Source organism: Dama dama, chromosome 20 (assembly GCF_033118175.1).
Source record: "Dama dama isolate Ldn47 chromosome 20, ASM3311817v1, whole genome shotgun sequence".
Lineage (NCBI taxonomy): Eukaryota > Metazoa > Chordata > Mammalia > Artiodactyla > Cervidae > Dama > Dama dama.
The window spans coordinates 21,033,793-21,059,900 of NC_083700.1; the positions used below are offsets into that span (position 1 = coordinate 21,033,793).

Consider the following 26,108-nt stretch of genomic DNA (forward strand, 5'->3'; position numbering starts at 1 on the left):
TCAGTTTTGATCCCTGACTATGCCATTTATTAGCCTTGAAACAGAAGTAGAGAGGAATTGTGAAAACTATTTAGCACACTGATAGGTATTTTAGAACTTTACTTATGAATCCAGTCTGCAGGGTAGAAGAACAGTGGGATCTCAGGGATGACTGTGTTCATGGAACCAGTCCTTTTCCCTGGCTTTAGGGTTATAGAAGATGAAAGTAATATATTTCTTTTTCTTGAAACAGCTTCCAGTTTTAGTGATGAAAGGAATCTAACAGGCAGTTGTTGTTGCTTAGAGATATGCTCTGTTACATTCAATGCACTATGAGAGAAATAGAAGGTAAAAACATTTCCAGCTTTTCAGAAACTCAGTTTGAATATGAATATGTGAGTAGTAAGATACACACGTAAGTGAAAAATGAGAAGAATGCGTATGGGAAGAAATGCCTTTAAAGAACTTATTAACAGTTTATATAGGATTAAATATATGTGTTGGCTTCCCCCACGGCTTAGCGGTAAAGAATCCGCCTGCAATGCAGTAGACGTGGGTTCCCTCCCTGGGTCGGGAACATCCCCTGGAGGAGAAATGGTAACCTACTCTAGTATTTTTGCCTGGGAAGTCCCATGGACAGAGGAGCTGGCGGGTTACAGCTCATAGGGTTGCAAAGAGTCTGACAACTGACAGACTGAGCACACAGACACACACAGATACATATATACTAGCGGGATGGTGAAGCAAACAGAGCAGCTAGGCCCGAGTCAGAATAGTCAGCAAAGACTTCAGAGAGCATGAGGTAGCCATGTTCTGTTTTGATTGTTGGAAGTATCACTTATTTATTGCAGAAAATTTCAGAAAATACAGGAAGTATGAGGAAGAAAAAACTGACCTGTAATGCCATCCTTTTATTCAGAGGATCAGAAGGAAGGAAGGAATGTGGTTTGGAGGAAAGCACCAAAACTTTTCCCAAAAAAGATGGTCTATATGAAAGCACATATAGCACAGATTATATATATATGTACATTGAAAAAGCTAATCAATTTGTACTGACAGAACACATATAGATATTGATTCAACAGTTTCCAGTTAGGCACTTTTTGTGAGCTAACCAAGTACTTTGTGCTGTTAGAAATGTAAAGAAATGTAGAAATGTAAAGAGGTAGTCACAGGTTAAAAATGTGTAAATAAATAAATCATGATGTAAACACAGAATCCAATCTATATCAGAGGTGCAATAATAAGTCCTGTAGAAGTGTAAATATGGAAAGCGAAGAATAGGGGAGTAGTGTTGTAAATATTGGAAATAGCTTGATTAAAAGCGCTGTGAGAATAATGAGGTTATTCAAGGAAAATCAGTTTAGCATGCCCTGGGAGATGATAATGGGAAGATAGGCTGGGACCTGATGAAGGAATATTTAAGTGTTATGTTAAATAACTTAGATTTTAATTTTTAGGCAATAGGTAGCTATAAAAAATGTGGTAGCATTTTGAGGATGGATTGGAAAGAGTAAAAGCAGGGAGACCATTAGTCTTGGCATGAGATGACATTATATTTAAAAATAGAATTGATAAGCTGAGTTATCACTGGAGTGTGAGAAGTTAGATTTTTTAGACCTATACCCTGAGAGGAAGGGGATACTGTTAGTCAAGAAAGAGAGTGCTGGAAGAGCACAGAGGATTGTTTTTGAAGAGGGAAATAATGCTGGGTTTTGAGATGTTGAAATTGAATTGCTGATAGAATGTCTATTTGGAGATGCTTAGTAGATTTTAGGCAAGTCTAGAAATGTAGACTTGGGAATCATTTCATAGTGGAGAAGTGGATGTGATTTCTCAGAGAGAGAGTATGGAATAAATAGAGGAGAGAAGTTAAGATAGAATGTTGGAATTGCCTGCACTTGAAACATGAACAGAGGAAAAGGAGCTTGAAGCAGAGAAGAGACATTTGGAAAGGAAGTAAAAGTTTGGGAATGGTGTCATAGAAGCTAGGCAGAAATAAATTTTAAAGGATAGAATGAACAACACTGTCAGATCTGTAGTGACACTGTGTACAGACTCTGGAAAGAGCACTTGCGTTGGCAGTGGGGAATACATTAGTAGTAACCTGCTGAAGAAAGATGCAGTGATTGAGAGTGAGATTGCAGATGGACTGAGAAATACATGAAAAGGGAGTCAAGCCAGTGAGTATGACATCACTCTTAATTTAAGCTTGGCCCTGGAAGATGAGTTGGGCAGAGTTGAGGGAAGTTTTGTATAGAATTAGGAAAACTTGATTATGTTTAAGATTTGAGGAGAAAGAGAACAATATGAATATTTGTAGAGCATCATCCTAAGAGACCAGAGAGGGTGAGATCAAGAACTCAAATTTTTGTTAATGGTAAGCATTTTTATTATCTGTCTTGAGTTCTGAGGTAAAGAGGAGGGAGGTGGATAGCGACATAGATACACTGATGAACTATCTATTGGAGAAAGCTACCTTGTCAGTGAAGGTGATTATATTTAAGGTACAAAGCCGTGCCTGTGGGTGGAACAGAAGGCCACAGTTGTTTATGGAAAGATACGTATGGTCTGAAGGGTCTTCCTTCTTTCGATAGTAACATTTGTTTTTTTCAAGAGTTCAGTATTAACTTGTTTTTTTCTTCCTTGGGCAGGAACTGAAACATTTGATCTTGGAGGCAGCAGATGGCTTTCTGTTCATTGTCTCATGTGAGACAGGCCGGGTGGTATACGTCTCTGACTCAGTGACCCCAGTTTTGAACCAGCCGCAGTCTGAGTGGTTTGGTAGCACGCTGTATGATCAGGTGCACCCAGATGACGTGGACAAACTCCGTGAGCAGCTTTCCACTTCGGAAAATGCGCTGACAGGTATGAGCTACGTAGGTGGGAGATGAGTGGCAAGTCCTTTCTTCTTTTTTTCTGAGATAGAAGAGGTATTTTAATGCTTAAGTTTTTCTATCGTATCTGGCAAAACTTTTAGAATTTTCTTCTTTCATGAATATAATCTATTCTTTTTATCCACATGCAAGTAATATATTTTGTAGCTCATCCTTAGAAAATGTTTCATTAATGACAGTGTTTATATAAAAGTTTACTTTAATCTTAATATTAGTGTAAATACACCATAAAGGCCAAACCTATAATATCACCACCTCCCTTGTCATTTTAAAAGAATTAAATTATCCATGTTTATGTCTCATTTGTATGGGTAATTACTTGGTATTTTTTCTACCAAGTTGTGCTTTTTGACTTTGTACTTGGTTCTGTGATGATAGATTTTTATTTTAGAGAGGAATGGTTATCGTTCAGTATATCAGGTGTTTTTTGTTTGTTTATATCTGCACTATTTTTCTGTCTTGTTTTTGTCCCCCCCGCCCCCAGCTGCTTCTGTTTAATGTTATTCAGTCCTTTTGCCAGAGTTTGGCTGAAGGAAATAAGTCACATCTGCTGCTAAGCAATCTGGAAAAAATTTTAATGTGGAAGCAGATTAAAGCTGGTAATTGAAATCAAATCCATTATGGTCATATTAACGTTGGTATTTAGCTTTCCCTTCTTTTATGTTTTTATGGATTTCATTTTTCTAGTTTTTCTCAAAAGTTCCCATTTGGTTTCTATATACTATAGGAGGGACAATTTTAGCATGAGACAGATGCATTTTTCTATAGCATATAAAATTGTTTTTAAACCAATGACATTCACTCTGTGTGTTTGTGCGTACCTGCATGCATATGTATAAAAATAATCAGTCCCAGGAATATAACCTTGCTCTTGCTTGCCAGCTCTACCTACTTCTGCTCCTGTCTTCCCTTGCAAAAAGTTATTTCCAGTGCTGCCTTTGAACTGAAGCATAAGATTCATTGATGGGAATCGAGGTGTTTTAGACTTGAAAAAAATCCACCTCATACTTGGCTTATTCTGTTATAAGCAAGGAGATTGAGGAGCGTAAATGGGCTGTTTACTTAGCTTTGCCTCCAGTATCTCTCCCCCTCTTGCCTGCACACAAGAGTGTACTCCAGATTCTTCTTCACATCCTTCTTCAGGGCGTATCCTGGATCTGAAGACTGGAACAGTGAAAAAGGAAGGTCAGCAGTCTTCCATGAGGATGTGTATGGGCTCAAGGAGATCATTTATTTGCCGTATGAGGTGAGTGTCAGGATGAGGATTGTGACTTGTCACAGGAAGAATTCAGAGCTGAGGGTTTGATTTCTGGTCAGAGGAGTTAAACTTTTAAATCTAAGCTCCAGGTAGATTAAATTCAACTCTCAAGACGTGGTTTAGTCATAGCACAAAATAAAGTGATAAGCAAACTAGTATTTACTGAACTCTTCTTATGATAGTTCCTTTATGTGTCATCTCATTTTCCACAACTGCCCCGTAGAGTAGAATTCAAGGTTACTATTTTGCTGATTTAAAAAAAAAAATGGCACGAAGAAATTGGCTTCCCATATTTGATTCAGATTTTATTTTAATCCATACTAGTTGGCTGCCAGTATCTCTGTTTTTCCTCCTGGCGTATTCCTAGACAACGTCCATGTACTCAGGCTACTTCTGCCCCCCTCTCTTCCCTTTAGTAGAAATTTAAGACTTTCTGATTCCTTTCACTTAATATTTAACATTTATAAGTTACGTACTATACATTTTAGGATTCTGAAGAAAGGATGGTGGTAGTTTTCATCACAGGTAGAGAGAACATCTCTTCATGTCACAAAATAAACTCAGATTGTGTAATGGAAATTGACTGTTGAGAGGATGCTTATTAGAAATGATGAATAGGATATTAAGAAAGGTTTCCTGGGGGTGTTACAAAATTTAATATTATGTGGCTTAGTGGTTTGGAGTAGCTTCTAGACCCAGACTACTGGATTTATCACTTATCTTCTGACCTTGAATGGATTAAATGACTGCTTTGTGTTTTTATTTCTTCACCTAATATTGGGAGTTATATCAGCCTCATAAACTTGTTATGAAGATTAGATGAATGAATATATATAAAGATGCTTAGGACTTCTCTGGTGGTGCAGTGGTTAAGAATCCACCTGCCAGTGCAGGAGACACAGGTTCGATCCCCGGTCTGGGAAGATCCCACCGGCCTCAGAGTAACTAAGCCGTCGTGCCACAACTACTGCTTAGAACCCGTACTCTTCAACAAAAGAAGCCGCTGTAGGTCTGTGGAAGGCGGTGGCAGCGGCCGCGGCGGCATCTGCGAGCCAAGGCCCAGGCAGGGCATGGTGGCGCCAACGGCCTTCTAAGAGCGAAGTTACCGCGGAGCCCGCCATGCGCCGGTGGCCCTGACATGGGCGCCAGCGGCTCCAAAGCTCGGGGCCGGTGGCCCAGAGGCGGCGGTCCCTGAGCAAGCTTTGGTGCGACCGCGAGGCTGAGTTGGGTCCCCCTTCGTATTCACGTGCTGTGGCTCCATGTTCTATGACGAGGATGGGGATCTGGCTCACGAATTCTATGAGGAGACAGTCGTCACCAAGAATGGGCAGAAGCGGGCCAAGCTGAGGCTGGTGCATAAGAACATGATTCCTCAGGGTACCGTGAAGCTGGATCCCCCCTGCATCCACGTGGATTTCCCTGTGATCCTCTATGAGGTGTGAGCCTGGGAGGTGGCAGGCATAAACACCCCATGCCCCAGCAAGACACCCCTAGGCTCAAGGTGTGGCTTCCATTGAGGAACCTAGGCTGGGGCCACAACAGTGAATAAACTCCACTGGCCTGGAACCTTCAGCTGTGAGCAGAGCAGTCCTACAGTGCTGGTTGGGTGTTGGTTTGTATGTGGACCAGAGGTGGCTGGAAGCTGGTGAGGGCTGATGGCGGAGTTACCAGTCCACCTTTCCCAGCAATCCCTACAAGGAGCATGGCAGGGCACATGCTGGTCAGGAATGCTTGGTTCCTGTGCCCCTGCCTGGCCTGCATTCTTCCAGGCTTGCCTGGGGCCCAGCCCTGCTAGAGGCTGCAGCACTTTACAAGCAAGGTCTGCCTTTTTCCAGCCCCAGGGCAATGGGAGCTCTACAAAAGTGGGAACTTCCTTTCCCTCACTTCCTTTACCCTCTCTTTGGAGCATTTCAGCCGTTTGCTACCTCGTTTCCTCCTGTGTTGGACAGAGGCTGGGGGCGGAACAAGCCTGATTTTTCCTGCCCACCTGCCCATTTGTTCCCAGCCCCAGATGGATGGACAATTTGCTGGCTTTTAATAGGAGTAGGGACTGGTGTGGGAGGTTTCTCCCTCTACCCAGGGCTGGCCCGATCCCTCCCCACTGCAACTAGTTGCCCCCCCACCCCAAGTTGAGAGGGCACAGGATGGGGATCAGGAAGGGCTCTGGGTGCCTGTGCCCCATCCCACCTACTGCATCTAACCCGCCTTGCCCTTACACATCCGCCACCCTGTGGTGAGGCCCAGCACCCTCGGGCTGGTGCCAGTAGCTCTGAGGAGCCCACCTCCCCTTTTCCTACAGTATACCCCTCCCTTCAGGATCAGTCAAAAGAAAAGTACTGGGGCCCCTGGATAGGGGCAGAAAGGAGAGAACAACCATAATAAGAATACTTACAATGTGAAAGCTTGTAAGTAGTGTAGTCCATGATGTTGTTGGGGCAGAGTCTGATTTCTACAGAGAAATGATTTTTTTTTTTTAATTCCTTACTGTGCAAACTCTCTGCTTTAAGCGTGTGAGAAATGGCTTGGGGAGGGTAGTCCTCAATCTAGGAAGGCTGTTGTGTTATTTGTTCAATAAAATTATTTGTAGACCCTGAAAAAAAAAAAAAACCCACTGTAATGAAAAGCCCACTTGCTGCAACTAGAGAAAAAGCCCACGTGTAGCAATGAAGACTCAGCACACCAAAATAAATAAATTTTTTAAAGATGCTTAGAATAGCGCATGACACATAAAATTCTATGTATGTTTTATTTATAATTAAAGAAATGAGAGAAAGAAGGTAGTGAGAATGGGAGAGAGTGTACCAATATGTGGAAATGGCTAATGCAATGGCATACGGAGGAGCAAGCTAAATAATAACGTGATTGTGTGTGTGCTAAGTTGCTTTAGTCGTGTCTGACTCTGCGATTCTATGGACCGTAGCCCTCCAGGCTCCTCTCCTCCAGGGGTCTTCCCAACCCAGGGATCGGACCAGCATCTCTTTAAGTCTCCTGCCTTGGTAGGCAGGTTCTTTACCACTGGTGCCACCTGGGAAGTCCTAGATAATAACAAAATACAGCAAATAGATTTTGTTGCAGCATAGTGCTGGGGTCTACAAACCGCAACTCTCTTTGTAAATAAAGCTTTATTGGAACATGGCCATGCCCATTTATTGACATACTGTCTGGCTGCTTTTATACTCTTAATAGCCGAGTCAACTAGTTGTAACAAATTGTTTGGCCTACAGAGCTGAAAATAGTTACTGTCTGGTTATTTACAGAAAAAGTGTACTAACTCCTGATGTAGAGAATATCTCCATTTGTAGAGCATTCAGAACATTTTAACTTAAAAACTCTGAGACAGTTAACAAGTTTTAGAAATACCAAACCTGACTTCTTTATCTTTCATTGTTAGGAGCATTGTTGCCAATTTTCTGTGTCAAGTTGTATCCAGAGCCTGATATCTGGCTGTTGAATGATGAAAACTTCTTTGATAGTGCAGCTTTTTTTCTTTAATTTATTTTTTTATTGAAATGTTGTTGAATTACAGTGTTGTAGTAATTACTGCTGAACAGCAAAGGGACTCAGCTATACATATATCTATGTATACATTCTTTTTCATGTTCTTTTCCATTATGGTTTTTCACAGAATATTGAATATAGTTCTCTGTGTCATTCAGTAGGACCTTTTGTTTATCCGTTCTGTATATTCCAGTTTGCATCAGCTAACCCCAGACTCCCAATCCAAACCTGTTCCACCTTTGTCCCCCTTTGCAACCCCCTGTCTGTTCTCTGTGTCCCTGATTCTGTTTCATAGATAGGTTCATTTGTGTCCTATTTTAGATTCCACATAGAAGTGATATCATATGTTATTTGCCTTTCTCTTTCTTACTTCACTTGGTATAATAATATCTAGATTCATCCACGTTGCTGCAAATGGCATTCTTTTTTTTTTGGCTGAATAGTATTCCATTTTACGTATATACCACATCTTGTTTACCCATTCATCTGTAGATGGACATTTAGGTTGCTTCCATGTCTTGGCTATTGTGAATAGTGCTGCTACGAACGTAGGAATACACTTATCTTTTTTAATTACAGTTTTGCTGGATCATATGGTAATTCTGTTTTTAGTATTCTGAGGAACCTCCATAGTGGCTGCATCAACTTGAATTCCTCCCATCAGTGCAGGAGGGTTCCCCTTTCTCCACATTCTCTCTAGCATTTATTTGGAGACTTTTTAATTATGGCCATTCTGACCAGTTTGAGGTGGTACCTCATTATAGTTTTGATTTGCATTTCTCTATTAATTAGCAGTATTGAGCAACTTCTCACATACCTGTTGGACATCTGTATTTCTTCTTTGGAGAGATGTCTCTTTAGATCTTCTGCTCGTTTTTCGATTGGTTTTTTTTTTTTTTCAAGTTGTATGAATGATAGTGCATCTTAATTGCTTTTAATCTCTCTGTTGATTGAAACAGGTGTGGCAATAGCTCTGTGGATTCAGTCTCCATGAATAGGCTGAGCTTTGTGAGAAACAGATGCAGGTGAGATCTTAAGCAATAAAAAAAAAAAAAAAAAAAAAAAAAACCCAAAGGGATGGTCGGGTACCTGTAGAGATCATCACATTTTCAACTATCTTACCATAGTACTTCCTTCAGCAGCCCTTACCCTCATCCCTCACTTCTCAGTTACATTTTTATTTTTCCTGAACTTCTAAAGCATCTTTTGCTCATCCTGTTTAAGGAAGTTACACTCCCACTTTACCTGCTTTCTTCCTGCTGCAGTACCTTTCAGTTGCTTTACTTTGGCAAAGGTAAAAAATATGGTGGTCACTTTTGGGTGGGAAAGGTCCAAGTATAGTCATCCTATTATTTAAATACCCAATAGCCTAAAATTAAAGGTACTAAGCCAGCATTGCTTTTTAAATGATACTGAGTAAAGTTTTTTCCTCACACCTGTAATTTTTCTAGGAATGGACTTGGCTCTGCAAAGGATGGGGAACCTCACTTCGTGGTGGTCCACTGCACAGGCTATATCAAGGCCTGGCCCCCAGCAGGTAGGAAAGTTGAATTTCTTTCTGGGTGCAGCTAGTTCCTCAGAGTCCAAGAAAGTTAGCTAACATTTATCATATACCTGTTGCATATGAAATGTGCTTTGGTATAAACTATAAGAAAATAGGAAAGAAAAAATGGACTCCTTCCCTTCCACTATGGATTTTCTATTCCAGTTAGGGAGATGGATTTCTCAGACTTGAAAATGACTCAGTATTGGCTGTGTCTTTTACTGGAACTAAAGGTCAAAAGGGAATGTGAGAAAAGTGGTTTGGGTACAAGGATCAGCTGGCTTTGTAACCTGGCTTGTCAGAATTTCCAAATCTTAACAACTTTATTACCTCCCTGCTGGATAGGTATGACTGGGAATTGGGGGTTCTAGAGGGATAACACCTAAGAGAGGCAAGGTAGTGTATTTTGGTAAGAGGTTAAACTTTGAATTTGGAAAAACCTAGGTTTGTTTCTGATGTTATTTACTAGTGATGTATCTTAGTAAATTACTTGACTTAAAAAACCCTCAATTTTCTCATCTATAATCTGGAGATAATATAACCCATAGAGAGTTATTATGAGGATTAGGTTTAATGTGAGAAAAGAACTTAGCCTAGTGCCTGGCATATGGTAAGTAAGTAAGTAAGTGAAGTCGCTCGGTTGTGTCCAACTCTTTGCAACCCCATGGACTGTAGCCTACCATGCTCCTCTGTCCATGGGATTTTCCAGGCAAGAGTACTGGAGTGGGTTGCCATTCTGGCATATGGTAGGCACCCCCAAAATGGTAGTTAAATGTAATTAAGATAAATTAATTTTAAGTTGTAATGATGTTTGAACTTTTTAGATTATATACTGTATAAACGATACATTTGCAATATATATGGTCTTTTACATGTCTTTGTAGCTTTCAAAGAAATACTATTTTTCTTGGTAAAAAGAAGATAAATATGCAAAGAGTAGCGGGAAAATGCACCCATCTTCCCTTTCCACATAAAACACTGAAGCCCTGGCTTCTCTCTTTTCCGAAGAAGATAACTGTTGGTGTTTGGTTTAATTTCATTTTTGATTGTTTGCTTAATTTGAAAGTTACAGGTTAGGCAAGACATCTATTCTCTTAACTATGATATGGTCACAGAGTGCCAAATAAAATGTCTTCATATGTATTTGGTTTGGCCATGTTAATCTTGTAGAATACTTTGTGTAGGACCTGTGCTCTGTAATTTTTTATAGTTAATGTGAGTATAATATATGAATTAACATATATAAAAATACTTAAAACAGTACCTCATGTAAATGATCTTTCAGTTATTTACCTTTATTCTTTTAGCACTCTTTGTTGTTTTATACCTAGTCTCATCATATCTCTATGTGTTTTAAATCTTTTACGCATCTAATTTTTGAAGGCAGTTGTATTTGAGACACATGTTAAGCCTTCTAACTTCACCTTCTTGAAGGTGTCTCACTTCCAGATGATGACCCAGAAGCTGGCCAGGGGAGCAAGTTTTGCCTCGTGGCCATTGGCAGACTGCAGGCAAGTATGAATTTTCTGCATCAGTTAATATATCACCCCCTTTCAATGGGAGAGAATCTTCAGGATGTGTTCATGTTATTTTTTTTTTTTACTCTTTGAATACAAATGAAGCATTCTGAAAATCTCCAAATATTTGGAGGAATATGGCATTCACACTTAACATTGCTTCTGTCCGAATTAGCAGAAACTGAAGACAGTGAAAGATCTTTTGGAGAGAGAAGTCTTTTTCTCTTTCATACTTTTAGCTTTGCAGTGCTAAATTTTCTGTTTCCAGCTAATTTCTTTTGCTCCTATACAATATGAGAGAGTTCTTCTCATTTTTCATTTCATAACTGACAGTAGGAAAGTGGAATTATTTTGATTCTCCGTACAAAAACAGATGTTTCTTGATTACTTGGGAGAATAATCTTCCAGTTTGAATAATGAATACAACTTAGCTAAATGAAAGTAGGTGGGTTTGGGGTTGAATGAATTTTTATCTTTCTTCACAAAGTTAGTGAAGAGTACATGTGTGGGAGTGGAGCTAGGCCTCATGAAATTCCTAAAATTGGGAATCTGATGGGAAGTACATCTGTAAAGAATGGTGTCATTTTACCTCATTTTTATCTTTTTACTTTCAGGTAACTAGTTCTCCCAATTGTACAGACATGAGTAATGTTTGTCAACCAACAGAGTTCATCTCTCGACACAATATTGAGGGAATCTTCACTTTTGTGGATCATCGCTGTGTGGCTACTGTTGGCTACCAACCACAGGTGAGGAGCTGGAGTTGTTACACCACTGATATTTAGGCCTCTGTTTTCCCTTGGATGTGCTGAGATGATTCATTCATGTAATTCCAGAGGTAGTCAAAATGTAGCAGCCCCAGCTCAGAAAAAGAGATGATCCTATTCTCTTGATGGCTAAGTATAATCTCAGTTTCCTACCAAGGTTAGCATCTGAGCTAGAAAAATACGACCTGTGAAGCTAGGTGGGAGCTGCAGGTATGAATATGTATTTCTTTGTTAGTGGTGATATTAGTACAGATAATGATGTGCTTTAACTAGCCATAATGATATGGCCACCTTTAGATAATTCATATAATCAATCTAAGTGCATAGTAACCCATTAAATATGCAACTTTAGCACTAGTTATTTTGATTTATTTAGATATCTCATTCTGCAGACCAGATATAACTATATCTGAATTGAGAAATAGGTCGTTACATAAACTTCAAAATTCTAGCCACCAGGAGGGACTTCTGGCTGTGGTTGTATAAAGAAGCTGGTGAAAAAGAGATCTTGGAAAAAAAAAAAAGAGATCTTGAAAAAGAAGAACAAAGTCATTTACACTTCCTAATGCAGCACCTGTTGTAAAACTGTTGTTACCAAGACAGTGTGGTGTTGGTGTAGGGATAGTTATTAGATCAGTAGATCAGAATGGAATCTATTCTCACATTTATGGTCAACTGATCAGCTAATTTTCAACAAAGATATCAAGATAATTCAAGGGGAAAATAAGCTTTTCCAATAGATGGGGATGGGACAATTAGATATTCATGTGCAAAACAGAATGAAACAAAAAGAACTTAGACTCTTACCTAATAGCATACACAGAAAGCAACTCCAAGATGTAAAGGTGTAAGAACCAAAGTTATAAAACTTCTGGAAGAAAATAGGAGAAAATCTTTGTGATGTTGGATTAGGCAAAGTTTTTTTTTTTTGCTGCACTGTGCAGCCTGCTGGATCTTAGTGCTCCCCACCAAGGATTGAACCTGGGCCATGGCAGTGAAAACACCAAGTCCTACCCACCAGACTGCCAGGGAATTCCCTAGACAAAGATTTTTTTTATGACACTGAAAACGTGGTTCACAAAATAAATTTGATAAGTTGGGTTTCATAAAAGTTAAAATTTGCCCTCCTAAAAGGACATCATTAAGAAAATGAAAAGACTAGCCACAAATTGGGAGAAAATATTTATAAATCATATATCTGAAAAAAGATTTGTATCCAAAATATATGAAGAACTCTTACAACTCATTAAGATAACCAGCCGGTAAAAAAAAGAGCACAAGGTTTGAATAGGCATTTCATCAAAGAGGAAATATGAATAGCACATAAAAAGTTGCTCGTCATTAGGAAAATACACATTAAAACCACAATGAGATACCATTGTGTCCCATTAGAATGGGTTTAATAAAAAAATATTGGCAAGACCATGGAGAAACAGAACCTTCATACATTGTTGGTAGGTAAGTAAAATGGTAAACTACTTTGGAAACACTTTTTGGCAGTTTCTTAAAAAGTTAAACACACACCCTCCAAATTAGCAGGTCCACTCCTAAGTATTTACCCAAGAGAAAGAAAGCATATGTTCACAGAAAGACTTATAACAGATGTTCATGACTATTATTCATGATAGCCAAAAAGTGAAAGCAGCCTAAATGTCCTTTAACTAATGAATGGATACACACTGTGATTTATCCATGTTAGAATATTTATAAGCAATGAAAAGGATGTACTACTGATATTTGGAACCACACAGATGAACTTCATTAAAATATTAGGTTAAATGAAAGAAGCCAGACCCAAAAGACTGCCTGTTCTGAGATTCCATTTGTGCAGAGAAGCAAAACTAAAGAAGCAGAAAGCCGATCAGTGGATGGCACAGGGATTGACCTCCCACTGGCACAAAGGAAATTTGAGGGGCAGTGGACATGTTCTAAAACTGAATTGGGGATAATGGTTGCATAGCTATATAAATTTATTATAGATCATTGAATTAAAATTATAAAATTCACTTGGAATGCGTGAGCCTATCTAAATTAAACCTCAAATCTGTAAAAAATGCAGTTAAAATAAATGTACAATGTCCTGAAAAAGAAAATTGCTCTAGAGGTCAGTTATTTAGCAGATTCCATTTATTTTTGTGTTTTTTCCCCCTCTCATCTATAATCCTAGGATAAAAGCAAGAGAAATTAAATCCAGTTCCTCTCCTAATGGGCCAGGGAAGTTAGGTGATCATAAAAGTGTTGATCTTACTTTTCTTTTCCTCTTTTAGGAACTCTTAGGAAAGAATATTGTAGAATTCTGTCATCCTGAAGACCAGCAGCTTCTAAGAGACAGCTTCCAACAGGTAGCTTTTTTTCCTGGTTTGAATTAGAGTAATATTTTTGTCTAATATCTATTATTACATTCATCCAACAAATACTTATTGAGTACTGATTAATTGAGCACTATGGCAGGCCTTGCAGTTTTACACTCTTTATTACTTAACTTGTATTTTTAGGAAACAGAAAGGACCAGTACTTGGAAATTATGGATAATGTAATGTTCAAGGTGTTTTTGTTTGGCTTTGGCTACTCAGTGTCCTATATCAAAGCAGCCATCTTTAAAGTATTTAAAGTATTCTGCACTTAACTGAACAGTGGGTAGTAGTTGAAAAATTCATTTCACAGTTCTTCTATAGATAAGTAAGAGTTAATTCTTAATTGTAAGCTAACTCTTAATTGTACTTTTTAGGCCCTAGATTCTGAAAACATCTGGTGAATTCTAATTTCAGGACAGACTTGGCTTTAGATGGTACTCTTCCTTTATATTAGATGGGTTAATTTCCCTCTTTAAGCCTCAGTAGTGCTTTTACTGGTTTTCCCTGGTAGCTCAGCAGGTGAAGAATCCACCTGCAGTGCAGGAGACCCCAGTTTGATTCCTGGGTCAGGAAGATCCCCTGGAGAAGGGATAAACTACCCACTCCAGTATTCTTGGTCTTCCTTTGTGGTTCAGTCATTAAAGAATGCACCTGCAGTGCGGGAGACCTGGGTTTGATCGCTGGAAGAGGGCATGGCAATCCGCTCTGGTATTCTTGCCTGGAGAATTCCCATAGAGGTGCCTGGCGGGCTGCAATCCATGAGGTCTCAAAGAGTCGAACATGACTAAGCACAGCACAGCATAGTATTTTTACTGATACAGTAGGCATATAAGATAAAGCATTTAAAACACATAGCCCAACTTCTAGAGGAAATCAGACAATGGCAGTAAAAAGTCTGTCTCCTGATTTTTCAGCATCACTTGTTTTATCCATGCAGAAGGATCACATTGCATTATATGTTCAGTCTTAGAAAAGCTATTCTGACTTCTGTTGAAACTGTTCAAAGCTAAGGACATGGACTTCTGGCAGTGTGAGAAGATATTGTACAGTATATTTTAAATCCATGAAATTCATAATTCTGACACTTTTGGCCACAGAGTACCTACCATTTTATCACTTGTACAAAAATGTTTATTCCAAAGCAATTAGGTGATTCAGACACACTGTGATCTCAAGGTTTTTATTCTGACATCAGTTGCTGCTGTGATACTAGAGTACTAAGCAAAGGTACTTTTTACTGTGCAGACTAGTTGCTGCTGATTTCTAGATTTTGATGTTTCTTAAGTCTAGATGGATTTATATTTCTTTTTGCTTCTCAGTACATAAATTTAGTTACTGTTTCTAATGAAGCTTGTTTTCCTTGTTTTCTTCCCATTTTGGTTCTTGCTGTACTTTGTTTCACATTTGATTTTTTAAAGTTTTATTTATATATTTAAAATGTACCATTTTATTATTGTTAAGTGAAATATATCCCATTTTCTGTTATAATTATTTCTGAGTCAAACTGTAATATCAGCAGTTACTGCCACTCTTCTGTCAACTTAAACACAAATGTTATCACTTTTGGTTAAAAAGCAATTTATAGTGTAGGTATTTTGGAGTACTGAACTTATACTCTGTTGGTGTAGATACGTACAGCAATAATCAGGTTTCAAATCCAGTACTTGGTTTGTATACAAATGTAGTATTCATTGTGTATGTATTATTCAGTGAGCACGTGTAAGTGTTAAAGATTACTTAACAATTGTTCATATTACATTTTTTAGATGTTAAGTAAACTTGTTCTTAAAAAAACGAAAAAACACATAGCCTAGTGCTTGGCATACAGTAAATACAAAACAAATGTTAGCTTCTAATATTTTTATTATAAAGGAAGGGGATTCAAAAGATTATTTTCTATTCTATGAGATCAGAAATGAAAATAATAAAAAATTACTTTCTTTTAAAAAGCAAAATAAAACTAAAGCCATTTTAGTTTTATTTATAGAAACCTTCATGGGTGCTGTGAAAACAGAAATTCTCAGGCATAGTGGTAAAAACTAGGATTGAGGGGCAGCATGTAGTCTATGTTCAAGGTCATTAAACTTTTAAATTTTTAGTAAATTTGCTAGATCAGTGTGTCTTTAAGGGACTTTCCAAAGGAAGTGGGGAAACATAGTCTTTTCTCTCCTGGAAATAATTGTTATTCCTGTTTGACATTGGTGAAAGTGGTCAGATAGCTTGGGACTCTAAGAAGAAACATGATAAATATACCTCCTTATTATTTAGTCGTTTAATAATGTTTCACTCCCCATGTTGTTTTGTTAGTAACATTGCAAGATATTGTTACTTCAAGAACAGTGACACAAGAATCCTAGGATTGTACATGTCTAAAGAAAATTTTTTTCGAGTTTGAACTGATAGCATGAAAACTTTTTCAGGTGGTGAAGTTAAAAGGCCAGGTGCTGTCTGTCATGTTCCGGTTTCGGTCTAAGAACCGAGAATGGCTCTGGATGAGAACCAGCTCTTTTACTTTCCAGAACCCTTACTCAGATGAAATTGAGTACATCATCTGTACCAACACCAATGTGAAGTATGTATCTTAAAGAACTTTTCCAGTGTTGGAATTTCTCATGGGCCAAGTCTGCTTGGCTACCACCTCTTCTACTTTTCTAGTAGTAAATATCATTAGTTCTGCATCTGCCAACTTCTTAGAATTTGGGGTAGTTCATCTAGATAGAATAAAAAAATTTTAAATTTTTTGTTGGACTATAGTTGATTTACACTAGTAGAGTAAAATTTTAGCAAACAATAACTTAGAGACTAGATTCTGACATGTGAAGAGTTTGGTCAGTTGACCTTTGAACATGAGTTTGAACTGCAGTGGTCCACTTATACACAGAATTTTTTCAATAGTAAATAATACAGTACTACATGAACCCCATATGGAGGGCTGACTATAAGTTGCACTCAGATTTTTGACTACTTGGAGAGTCAGTGTCCCTAACCCCCAAATTTTTCAAACGTCAACTGTATTTCAATTTTGTTTCAGTCTTGTCTAGAAATAATCTTGTTTTATACATCAGTTTATTGCTCTAGTCTGGCAGAATTTTTTTTTTTTTTTCCCTAGAATGGGTGTCTGCAAACTTTGATAAGAGACCAGATAGTAAATATTTCAGCATTGTGGAACATACAGTCTCTATTGCAGCTTCTCAATTCTGCCTTTGTAGTACAAAAACAGTCCTAGACAAATGAAATGAATAAAGATGGCTGTGTTCCAGTAAACTGTTATTTACAGAAACGGGCAGTGGACTGGATTTGGCCTGTGGACCATAGTTTGCTTTAGAGCATAGCTATATTGACTCATTTATTAGTTTCTGTTTCTCTATTCTTTGTTTTCTGTTTAAACTTTTTCTCAGCTTTGTAAGAGTTTTATTAAAATAGATTTCATATACCATACAGTTTACTCATTTAAAGGGTATAATTTTTTTAGTATGTCACAGGGCTGTGCAGGTATTTCCACACAGAAAATAACTATTACCCTCAAAGAAATCCTGTACTACTTAACAGTATCTTCCCCAAGCCCTGTGTAACTTAATCTGTTCTGTGTGTCTCTAAATTTGCCTGGTCTAGACATTTCTTTTAAATGGAAACACATTTTTGTTTATCTGTTCACTGGATATTGAGTTGTTTACATTTTTTTGGATACTAAGAATCCTGCTGTTAACATTTGTGTACAACTTTTTGTATGGATATGTTATTCTCTTGGGTATATACCTAGGTAGCTCAGCTGGTAAAGAATCTGCCTGCAATGCAGGAAACCCTGGTTTGGTTCCTGGGTTGAGAAGATCCTCTGGAGAAGGAATATTCTACCCACTCCAGTATTCTTGGGCTTCCCTGGTGGTTCAGATGGTAAAGAATCCACCTGCAATGCGGGAGACCTGGGTTTAATCCTTGGGCTGGGAAGATCCCCTGGAGGGAGGGCATGGCAACTCACTCCAGTATTCTTGCCTGGAGAATCCCCATGCACAAAGGAGCCTGGTGGACTATAACCCACGGGATCGCAAAGAGTTGAACATGATTGAGTGACTAAACACAGCCCAGAATTGCTGGGTCCCATGGTAACTCTTTGCTTAATCTTTTGAGAAACTCCCAAACCGTTTTCCAAAGCTGCTGTGCCAGTTTGCATTCTCAGCAGCAGTGCTGTCCTTTTCTTAGCAGCAGTGTATGAGGAGTTCAGCCTCCCCACATTCTTGCTGTCTTTTTTTATTGTACCTATCCTAGTGGGTGTCAGTTATCAAGGTGGTACTTTTCCATTTAATCTTTCTATGTAGAATTGGCCTTGAACCCACTTCTGAAGATCTGATTAGAAATAATTATCAAGTGTGAATAATACCTGGTGACAACATTGAGTCTCTGTATCCTCTAATTCAACTTTTAGGGCTCATGAAGTTTAATTTTTTGTTAATTAATTAGTATAACAGTGGATTCAGTTTGAAATTTTTATTAACTTAGGACCCAAGTCTTTATAGTTGTTTTGGTTTTTTGCATCTTTATATTTCTGAACAAGAGCTGTTTTGTGTTTCTCTTTTGCTTAAATTTTGAAATGTTTAAGTCTTTTTAAGAAGTTGTTTCTGGAAATAATGGCTTTTCCCATTTTTGCTTACTACAGTTTTTCCTACTGTAGTTAGTTTTAATTAATTCTTAATATTTTATTTTGTAATTAATATTCTTTGTAGAAAATTTGGAAAGTATTGAAAATAGTAAAGAGAAGGAAAAAAATTCTCACCATCAAGAAATAGTCTTTGTTAATGTTTCAGTGTGTACTTTCACCAGTTTTTTCAGTTATGCTTTTTTTTAAACGCAATATATGGATATGCAACATATACATACACACATCCACAACTGCTGTGTGTTGAAGACCTGGAAGGAGTTAGAGCCCAAACAGGATGAACTCTTGGCTGTAGGACATAAGTTTCTATTTGTATCATGTTGTTTATAGTACAAATTATTTGCTGAATCTGAGGTTACAGGTATCACAGGGATTGAGCTTTAAAGTGGAATTTATCAGTGATTACCCCATGTACCGGTGAATCTGTAGTATCTTTTGTACAAACAGAGTCAGATACTTTTTTTGTCTTTGTTGTCTCTACTCTTCATTTTCCCAGGAACTCTAGCCAGGAACCACGGCCTTCACTGTCCAACACGATCCAGAGGCCACAGCTAGGTCCCACAGCTAATTTATCCCTGGAGATGGGTTCAGGGCAGCTGGCACCAAGGTGAGAAATGGTGGAACAATTATTTATTGAGCAGTGACTAGCCTGGCGAGTGGCAGTCTACAGCCACACTTTTTTGTTTGTTTTAAGCCCTTTCCCCAGATCCTTTTTAAAATAACTTTTTTTTTTTTTTTCCCTATTTTTCTTTTTACTTGCCTTTAACATGTAGGCAGCAGCAGCAGCGAACAGAATTGGATGTGGTACCAGGAAGAGATGGACTAACCAGCTACAATCATTCCCAGGTTAGTATGTCGTCTTTAAAGGATGGTGAAACATTTCTTTACTAAGTGTCCCCTAGAGCCAGTTAAAGTGTATGTGTATCTTTATATGAATTTTCGGATTATTGAATTGTCACGTTAAACCTTCATGGTTATTTTTTTTTTTTCTTCATGGTTATTTTTATCATTACATTCCACAGGTTTCTGTTCAGCCTGTGACAACCACAGGGCCAGAACACAGCAAGCCCCTTGAGAAGTCAGAGAGTCTGTTTGCCCAAGATAGAGATCCAAGATTTTCAGAAATCTACTCCAACATCAGTACGGGTATGTTTTTTCCTTATTCTCATTTTGATCACTTATTGATGGGCCTGCAGCTGCCCAGTCAGTAGTCTCCCAGTATATTTCCACTTAACCCTAATACCTCGTGAATAAATAGGAACTTGCTGAACTAATATACTACAGCCCCTTGACTGGCCCTCCCCCAACTCCTTTTGGTCCACAGATCAGAGTAAAGGCATCTCCTCCAGCACTGTCCCTGCCACCCAACAGCTATTCTCCCAGGGCAACACATTCCCTCCTACCCCCCGGCCGGCAGAGAATTTCAGGTGAGCCCCATATGTGTGTGCTGCTTTACAGGGCAACTGAGGGATTCAGTTACTGAATCCAGGTTTTATTCTTCCCTAGCTTTTTCTGGTTATTTCAGACAAAGCAGTGGAACTTGTTGGCCTAAGATGAGACAAGCTTGCTTTTCTTCCTCCTTTTTCTTTGCACCTGTCCTGCTGCCATGTTCTAGGTTCCATCTCTGTGTGTCCTGATCAGTGTGTGACTGTCAGTCTTTTTTGTCTTTTCCAGATTCTGTTATCAGGTTTTCCTTAACCCCCAGGGAGTTGAGGGAATCTAGAGATAGCACTAGATTGTCCTGTGATTCCTAGATTCTGTGATAAATGCACCTTTTTCATCCTTACCTCACTATTTGTTCACTCCTAGAAATAGTGGTCTGGCCCCTCCTGTAACCATTGTCCAGCCATCAACTTCCGCAGGGCAGATGTTGGCCCAGATTTCCCGCCACTCCAATCCTACCCAGGGAGCAGCCCCAGCTTGGACCCCTAGCACCCGCCCAGGCTTCTCTGCCCAGGTAAACCTTCTCATCTGTCTGTCCCTTATATTTGTTGTTTGGTTGGTTGGTTAGGATTTTTCCATATGTAAAATTATTATTGTCTATCTTAAACTTCTTCTCTTGACTGCCCTGCCATCCTCTGTCTTCCAACTTTTATCTTATTGGGAGCAGGAATTGTGTTGAAAAATCCTCATATAATATATATATGTATATATATATTAAGGCTAAAGCTAATATCCTTTTATATGTTGCTATGTACTTATATTTGCATAAGTAATATTTTAAATAAAGCCAAAATCAGAAATAAACTCTAGAATTATTATATGTGGTATAACCTTACTGTATAAAAAAATACATAGGAAAATGAAAACTGGAAGAAATTATCCAAAAATGTTAACCATGTGTCTTTGGTGGTAGGATTATGGATGATTATTTCCTTTTTATTTTCCTTCATTTTGAAGATATCCCATGGTACATATGCATACTCTTAAGGAAAATGTTTAGTTACAAAAAAAACAAAAAAAAAGATATCATTAGGAACAAACAAATGTGGTACAGATTGAATAATAAAATGATGCAAAGTGTGTTTTTTCTTTTTATGTAAGTGCTATGCTATTATTAATGCCTCTAGTTTTTGTATAGTATTACAGTTTATAAAATGCTTTCATTCATGCCATTTTCATTTACTTCTCAACTCTAAATGTGTATACTTTTACTAATTGCATAGTTCTTTGCTTTTTAACTTTATCACAAGTGCCTAAAAATAGTGTCAAAGGAAACTGGGAGTTAATTGGAAGAAATGTGCAATGGGAAATAAGTAATGAGGTTGGCTCCGAAGAATCCGATGATTGACAGGGTTAACTCTCATAGCAATGGTCTGTGCAATAATGTTAATGTTCTGTTTGCTCTCTACCCCTTTCTTTTAGCAAGTGGCTACCCAGGCTACAGCTAAGACTCGTTCTTCCCAATTTGGTGTAGGCAGCTTTCAGACTCCATCTTCTTTCAGCCCCATGTCCCTTCCTGGTGCTTCCACTGCGTCACCTGGTGCAGCTGCCTATCCTAGTCTCACCAATCGTGGATCCAACTTTGGTGAGTTCACACCAGAGTCAGGGTAACAGGAAAATCACATCACTAAGGAGAAAGGATTTAGTGGTTAAAATAGTTTGCTTTTGTCCTGGCTGTACTGACCGAATTATAGGGAAATGCATGGTGACAGTCCTTTTGGAACTGAAAACCTACCCATGTGAAAAGGACTTTATTAGCATGTGTAACAAAAAGCATGTAAAGTATTATAAATTTAATAATATGCACATTTACTATGAATGAGCAAAGGATTCTTTAGAAAGGACTCTACCTAGAGAAGAAAAATAAATTTTGGACTAGGGTTTGAAATAGAAAGGACAGAAGGTACCTCAGTAAAATTAATGTCTTGCATGTGGTTATGTGCTAGTTTTTCCTCTGTAGTAGAGTTAGCAGATTGAAGTTTTTATTTTTCCTTGCTATATTTCTAGCTCCTGAGACTGGACAAACTGCAGGGCAATTCCAGACACGAACAGCAGAGGGTGTGGGTGTCTGGCCACAGTGGCAGGGCCAGCAGTCGCATCATCGTTCAAGTTCTAATGAGCAACATGTTCAGCAACCATCAGCACAGCAACCTGGCCAGCCCGAGGTCTTCCAGGTGAGAGGGTCTAAAGACTTCAGAAAACCAGAAACTGGGAGAGAAAGAGTCAGGGAGGAGAGACAGAGAAGAAAGCATGCATGGATTGAGGTTAGTAAGTGGGAGAAGAGAAGAGTCGGGACACGTAAAAATAGATGTCATTAATTGAAAAGATTGTGAACTTAGTGTGCTGCACCAGACAGTCATTAGTGATGTGAAGCACCATGCAAAGACATGAAAGAAAGTAATTTTGATCCATTCACAGAGAACGATATGCCCATTTGATGATAGTAGTTTAGGTATAAAAATACTGAATACAGCTATAAGGGTCTATTTACATAAATCCTGAGGGGACTGCAGTAGTTAGTAATCTCAGGCGGGATAAAGTAGGAGCTTAGTTTAAAACAAACACAGATTGGAAGAAGGCAAAACAAGGTTTCGGTGGAAAACAAATAGGATAAGAGATACTCCAGAAATATCCAGAGGGGATTTTATGAAACATGACAAGGAGATTTTTCTCCCATTGAGAATATTGAGGGCTAGAAAAGAGGGAGAATGTGGAACTGTATGGGGAAGGCAGAGAAAGAAGTAGGAAAATAGATTGTCATCTAAAAAAGTTAGAGTTGCTGGGAGTAAAGAAGGCTAAGAGAACTCAGCCCAGCAAAAACTCTGGGGCCAGGGAAGATAGTTCAGGGGGATGTTGGGAAGGAGCTCAATAAATGTGAAGGATCAAGGTGTGTGACCCAAGCTTATTCTTTTTCTCTTATTAGGAGATGCTGTCCATGCTGGGAGACCAGAGCAACAGTTACAACAATGAAGAATTTCCTGACCTAACTATGTTTCCCTCCTTTTCAGAATAGAACTATTGGGGTGAGGATAAAGGGTGGGGGAGAAAAAAAAAATCACCATTTGTTTTTAAAAAAGCAAATCTTTCTGTAAACAGAATAAAAGTTCCTCTCCCTTCCCTTCCCTCACCCCTGATGTATAACCCCTTTCCCTTCTGACCTTTCCCTTGTCTTCCTGCATCTCTGAGATAACATTTATAGAAGAAATGGAGTGACTCCTCAACGCTTTGGGGACCCTTTGAAAAATTGAGGCTGGGTTAGGTTAAGAATGTCTTTCCTTATGTCTCCTTACCAGAAATTTATGCAGAAATGATTTGTGCTGGGTCAAGGGGCAGGTTAGAAAACACTCACTATTTCCTTTGGATACTATGGCTTATTTTTGGAAAGAAATTCTGAATAAGGTGAGAGAGGAGAAACGTCCTCAATGTTTGACGACCATGAAACATGGTAGGTGTACATGGGGTTTTCAGAAGTGAGTATAGGCGCTTTCTGCTGCCTGTGAGCAATTCCTCTGGAATGAAATATGAGTAAGGAAATGAGAAAGAGAGAGAATGTGTGTGCGTGCACATGCATGTGCACGTGTGTGTGTATGTGAGTGTGCACATTTGTTTCTGTGTTTGTTTCTTTCTCCCTATTAGGGAGTTATGCAAAATTTGTCCCAGATTTTATCTTTGTCTTTCTCTATGTTTTTCAAAGAATCCTAAAGAGTTGAATCTTTCAATTAGTTTCCACTTAGTATTGCAGCCAAAGAGTATTTAAGTAAATGTCTTTGCTGCGCTTATTATATCTGTGCCCAGCCACTATGCAACTGTAAGCAAGTATATGAAGTCTTCTATTGATACAGTTGGTCTCTCATTGAACATATATAGTGATAAAGCTGGGTCATTCCTGCTTTTGGTGCTCTCACCTTGAATGGAACATCTGCATTACAGAAGTAGGCTGGCAAGGTAAACATGTTCAGAACCCCCTACTTGTCCTTAAGGATGATGCTGCATTTTTCTGTCAGAATCACATATGATGTGTGTTCTCTAGAGGTTATGTCTGCATGGAAACTCAACTTCTTGGATTAGCAGTCCCAGTGAAAATCCTCACTGCTGGAATTTAAACCAAATATCAAGCCTTCTTGCAAAGTAACCTCTCTTTCATCCCATACTCAAAAGTATCCAGTCTGCAAGAACTAAAATTTAGGTCTCTTCTGGACCTATAGTTCTTTCCTCTTTGCTCCCTCTCCAATCTTGAGACTGGATTTTGCTTTATAGTACAAGTGTAATAAATCCATGTGATAGATGGGACCTGGACTCCCATCCCGACAGGGTCACTTAATAATTAACTATAGCCATACAAATGCAGATACAGGTTAGTGCTCTCACTCTTTACCTTCCTCAGGTAACCTTCATGTGTATCAGCCTCTGTTGTTGCTGTTGTTCTCTTGTTTGGCTCAGGCCAGTATCTTAAGTGCAAGACTGAATTGACAAGGAGAAGACATCCTAACTGTAGCCATAGGGGACTGAGGCGCTTGGGTGGCCTTGGAGCGGGCTGAGAGAATGTCGTGAGATTTCCCTCCCTTTGTCTCCAGTCTGGTGCCAGGTAGTGAAGTGGAAAAGGAGACAGTTTATTTTTTTATTCTATGTGCACACATGCAATATACATATATATATTTATAGCACACTTTAAGAAACCAAAAAGTTGAGTTTCCAATGAAATCCTTGTTTTTTTAATAATCAACTGTTTTTAAATGTGATCAGGACTATAATATTGTACAGTTATTATTGGGCTTTGGGAGAAGGGGAGGGGTGGAGAAGATGCTCTGGGGGGTTTTGTTTCTGCTTTTCCTTCAGGGTTTTATTTTTGATTTTTTTTTTTTTTTCTTGTTGGCCATTTCTGTACTGCTGGCATCTGTGCTGAGCCTTACAGTGGCAAAAATAATGACATGTAGCAAAGATTTTAAAACAAAATATTTTTTCCTTTTGTAAACTTCCTTGTGTTGTGTGATCTTAATTGCGGCCTTATTATTCCATCCCAGCTCAAAAACAACAAACACCCACAACCAGTTGAATCCATAACTTGTGCTTCAAAGACACAAACATGAAGCACAGTGTGTCTATAATTTCAGGAGTCAGAAATCATAGGGCTCTGATCAGTCAGCATTTCTTAGTTGTCCTCCTGATCCTGACTCACTTGGAGTAAAATCATAAGGGATGTCTGACCATGGGATCGGGAATAGGGGATTGCCCAAGTCCTTGGAGAAGGGGATAAATTGGGACTTGAGACCCATAGGGCACTTCTGGATTTAAAGGAATCAGGGATAGGGAAATTTAAACTATTTAGGTCTAGACGTCGTTTCCCTCTAGGATAATGTGTTTCATTAAGAAAGTAAACCCATAAGCATAAACCTATTTTCTTGAGGGTCTATGTATGTAACCCAGCTAGAAACTGAAGCTGGATCCGGATCTCATGTATTATTCTTTTTGTTTCAAGACCCTCTTTTCCTCTCCGCCCCCCGCCCCCCCCCCCCCATCTGTTTATGGAAGAAAATGTTTGGGGATGTGGTTTAGGGACTGAACTAGATTCTCATGATCTGTCACATGCCTGGATATTGAGGGAAGCATTTGGAGAAGCTCATATGACTGGCCCTAGATTGGGGATTTTAATTATTGAGACAGATAATGTTCATCAGGCTTTGGCAGTGAAGAAGTCACAAGTGAATTTGTCAGTGCTTTTGGCATTGATTCAAGCACTGTCATAACCAGGAGTACTGTTTCTGGTTGCTTTAGAACTGGTTTCATACGGACTTTCTGGGCATATCCTTCCTCAACAAAATCATGTTAGTCTGGAAAAGCTATTACCCTGCCTGAAAGCAATGACAACTTTCAGCCAACAGGTCTACAAAATACAAATGATTTTGGAACCTGTGACTTCCCTAAGATACTTTTTTCCAGCTTTTTGTCTTCATTTCCTCATCTGTGATGTGAGGGTCAGACACAAATTTTAAAACAGGTTTCAAAGTTGGAGAAATGAATAATAACAGGAAAGGGGCCAGAAAAGAGATAATCCCCTAGTGTAACAAATAATATATGCTTGTCCATCCACCAAAGAGAAGGTAAGCCCCAACTTGGGTAATAATGTATTGAGGTCTTTTTTGTCTGTCTCAAAGGCAGGCAGCCATGTGAAACTAAATACCTAACTCTCCGCCCTGCCACACA

General features: G+C 38.8%; 1 protein-coding gene and 1 pseudogene across 3 annotated transcripts in view; both read left to right on the plus strand.

Moving 5' to 3' along the window:
- Nucleotides 1-24,879, plus strand: part of ARNT (aryl hydrocarbon receptor nuclear translocator) — a 67,384-nt gene extending 42,505 nt beyond the window's left edge. For 2 of the 3 annotated variants that reach the window (XM_061120889.1, XM_061120890.1), the window contains 16 exons: nucleotides 2,634-2,847; nucleotides 4,020-4,122; nucleotides 8,592-8,657; nucleotides 9,084-9,169; nucleotides 10,610-10,686; nucleotides 11,307-11,441; nucleotides 13,727-13,801; nucleotides 16,234-16,385; nucleotides 18,961-19,071; nucleotides 19,238-19,310; nucleotides 19,487-19,610; nucleotides 19,789-19,891; nucleotides 20,274-20,421; nucleotides 21,330-21,492; nucleotides 21,915-22,081; nucleotides 22,831-24,879. In XM_061120889.1, the coding sequence (XP_060976872.1) occupies nucleotides 2,634-2,847; nucleotides 4,020-4,122; nucleotides 8,592-8,657; nucleotides 9,084-9,169; nucleotides 10,610-10,686; nucleotides 11,307-11,441; nucleotides 13,727-13,801; nucleotides 16,234-16,385; nucleotides 18,961-19,071; nucleotides 19,238-19,310; nucleotides 19,487-19,610; nucleotides 19,789-19,891; nucleotides 20,274-20,421; nucleotides 21,330-21,492; nucleotides 21,915-22,081; nucleotides 22,831-22,920 (1,887 nt within the window). In that variant the 3' untranslated portion in view covers nucleotides 22,921-24,879. Of the gene's footprint in view, nucleotides 1-2,633; nucleotides 2,848-4,019; nucleotides 4,123-8,591; nucleotides 8,658-9,083; nucleotides 9,170-10,609; nucleotides 10,687-11,306; nucleotides 11,442-13,726; nucleotides 13,802-16,233; nucleotides 16,386-18,960; nucleotides 19,072-19,237; nucleotides 19,311-19,486; nucleotides 19,611-19,788; nucleotides 19,892-20,273; nucleotides 20,422-21,329; nucleotides 21,493-21,914; nucleotides 22,082-22,830 lie in introns of those variants that run through there. The other variant, XR_009689032.1, reaches the window with a different exon arrangement.
- On the plus strand, nucleotides 5,273-8,577 carry LOC133040756 (tumor suppressor candidate 2-like; annotated as a pseudogene).
- Nucleotides 24,880-26,108: the final 1,229 nt, after the last annotated feature.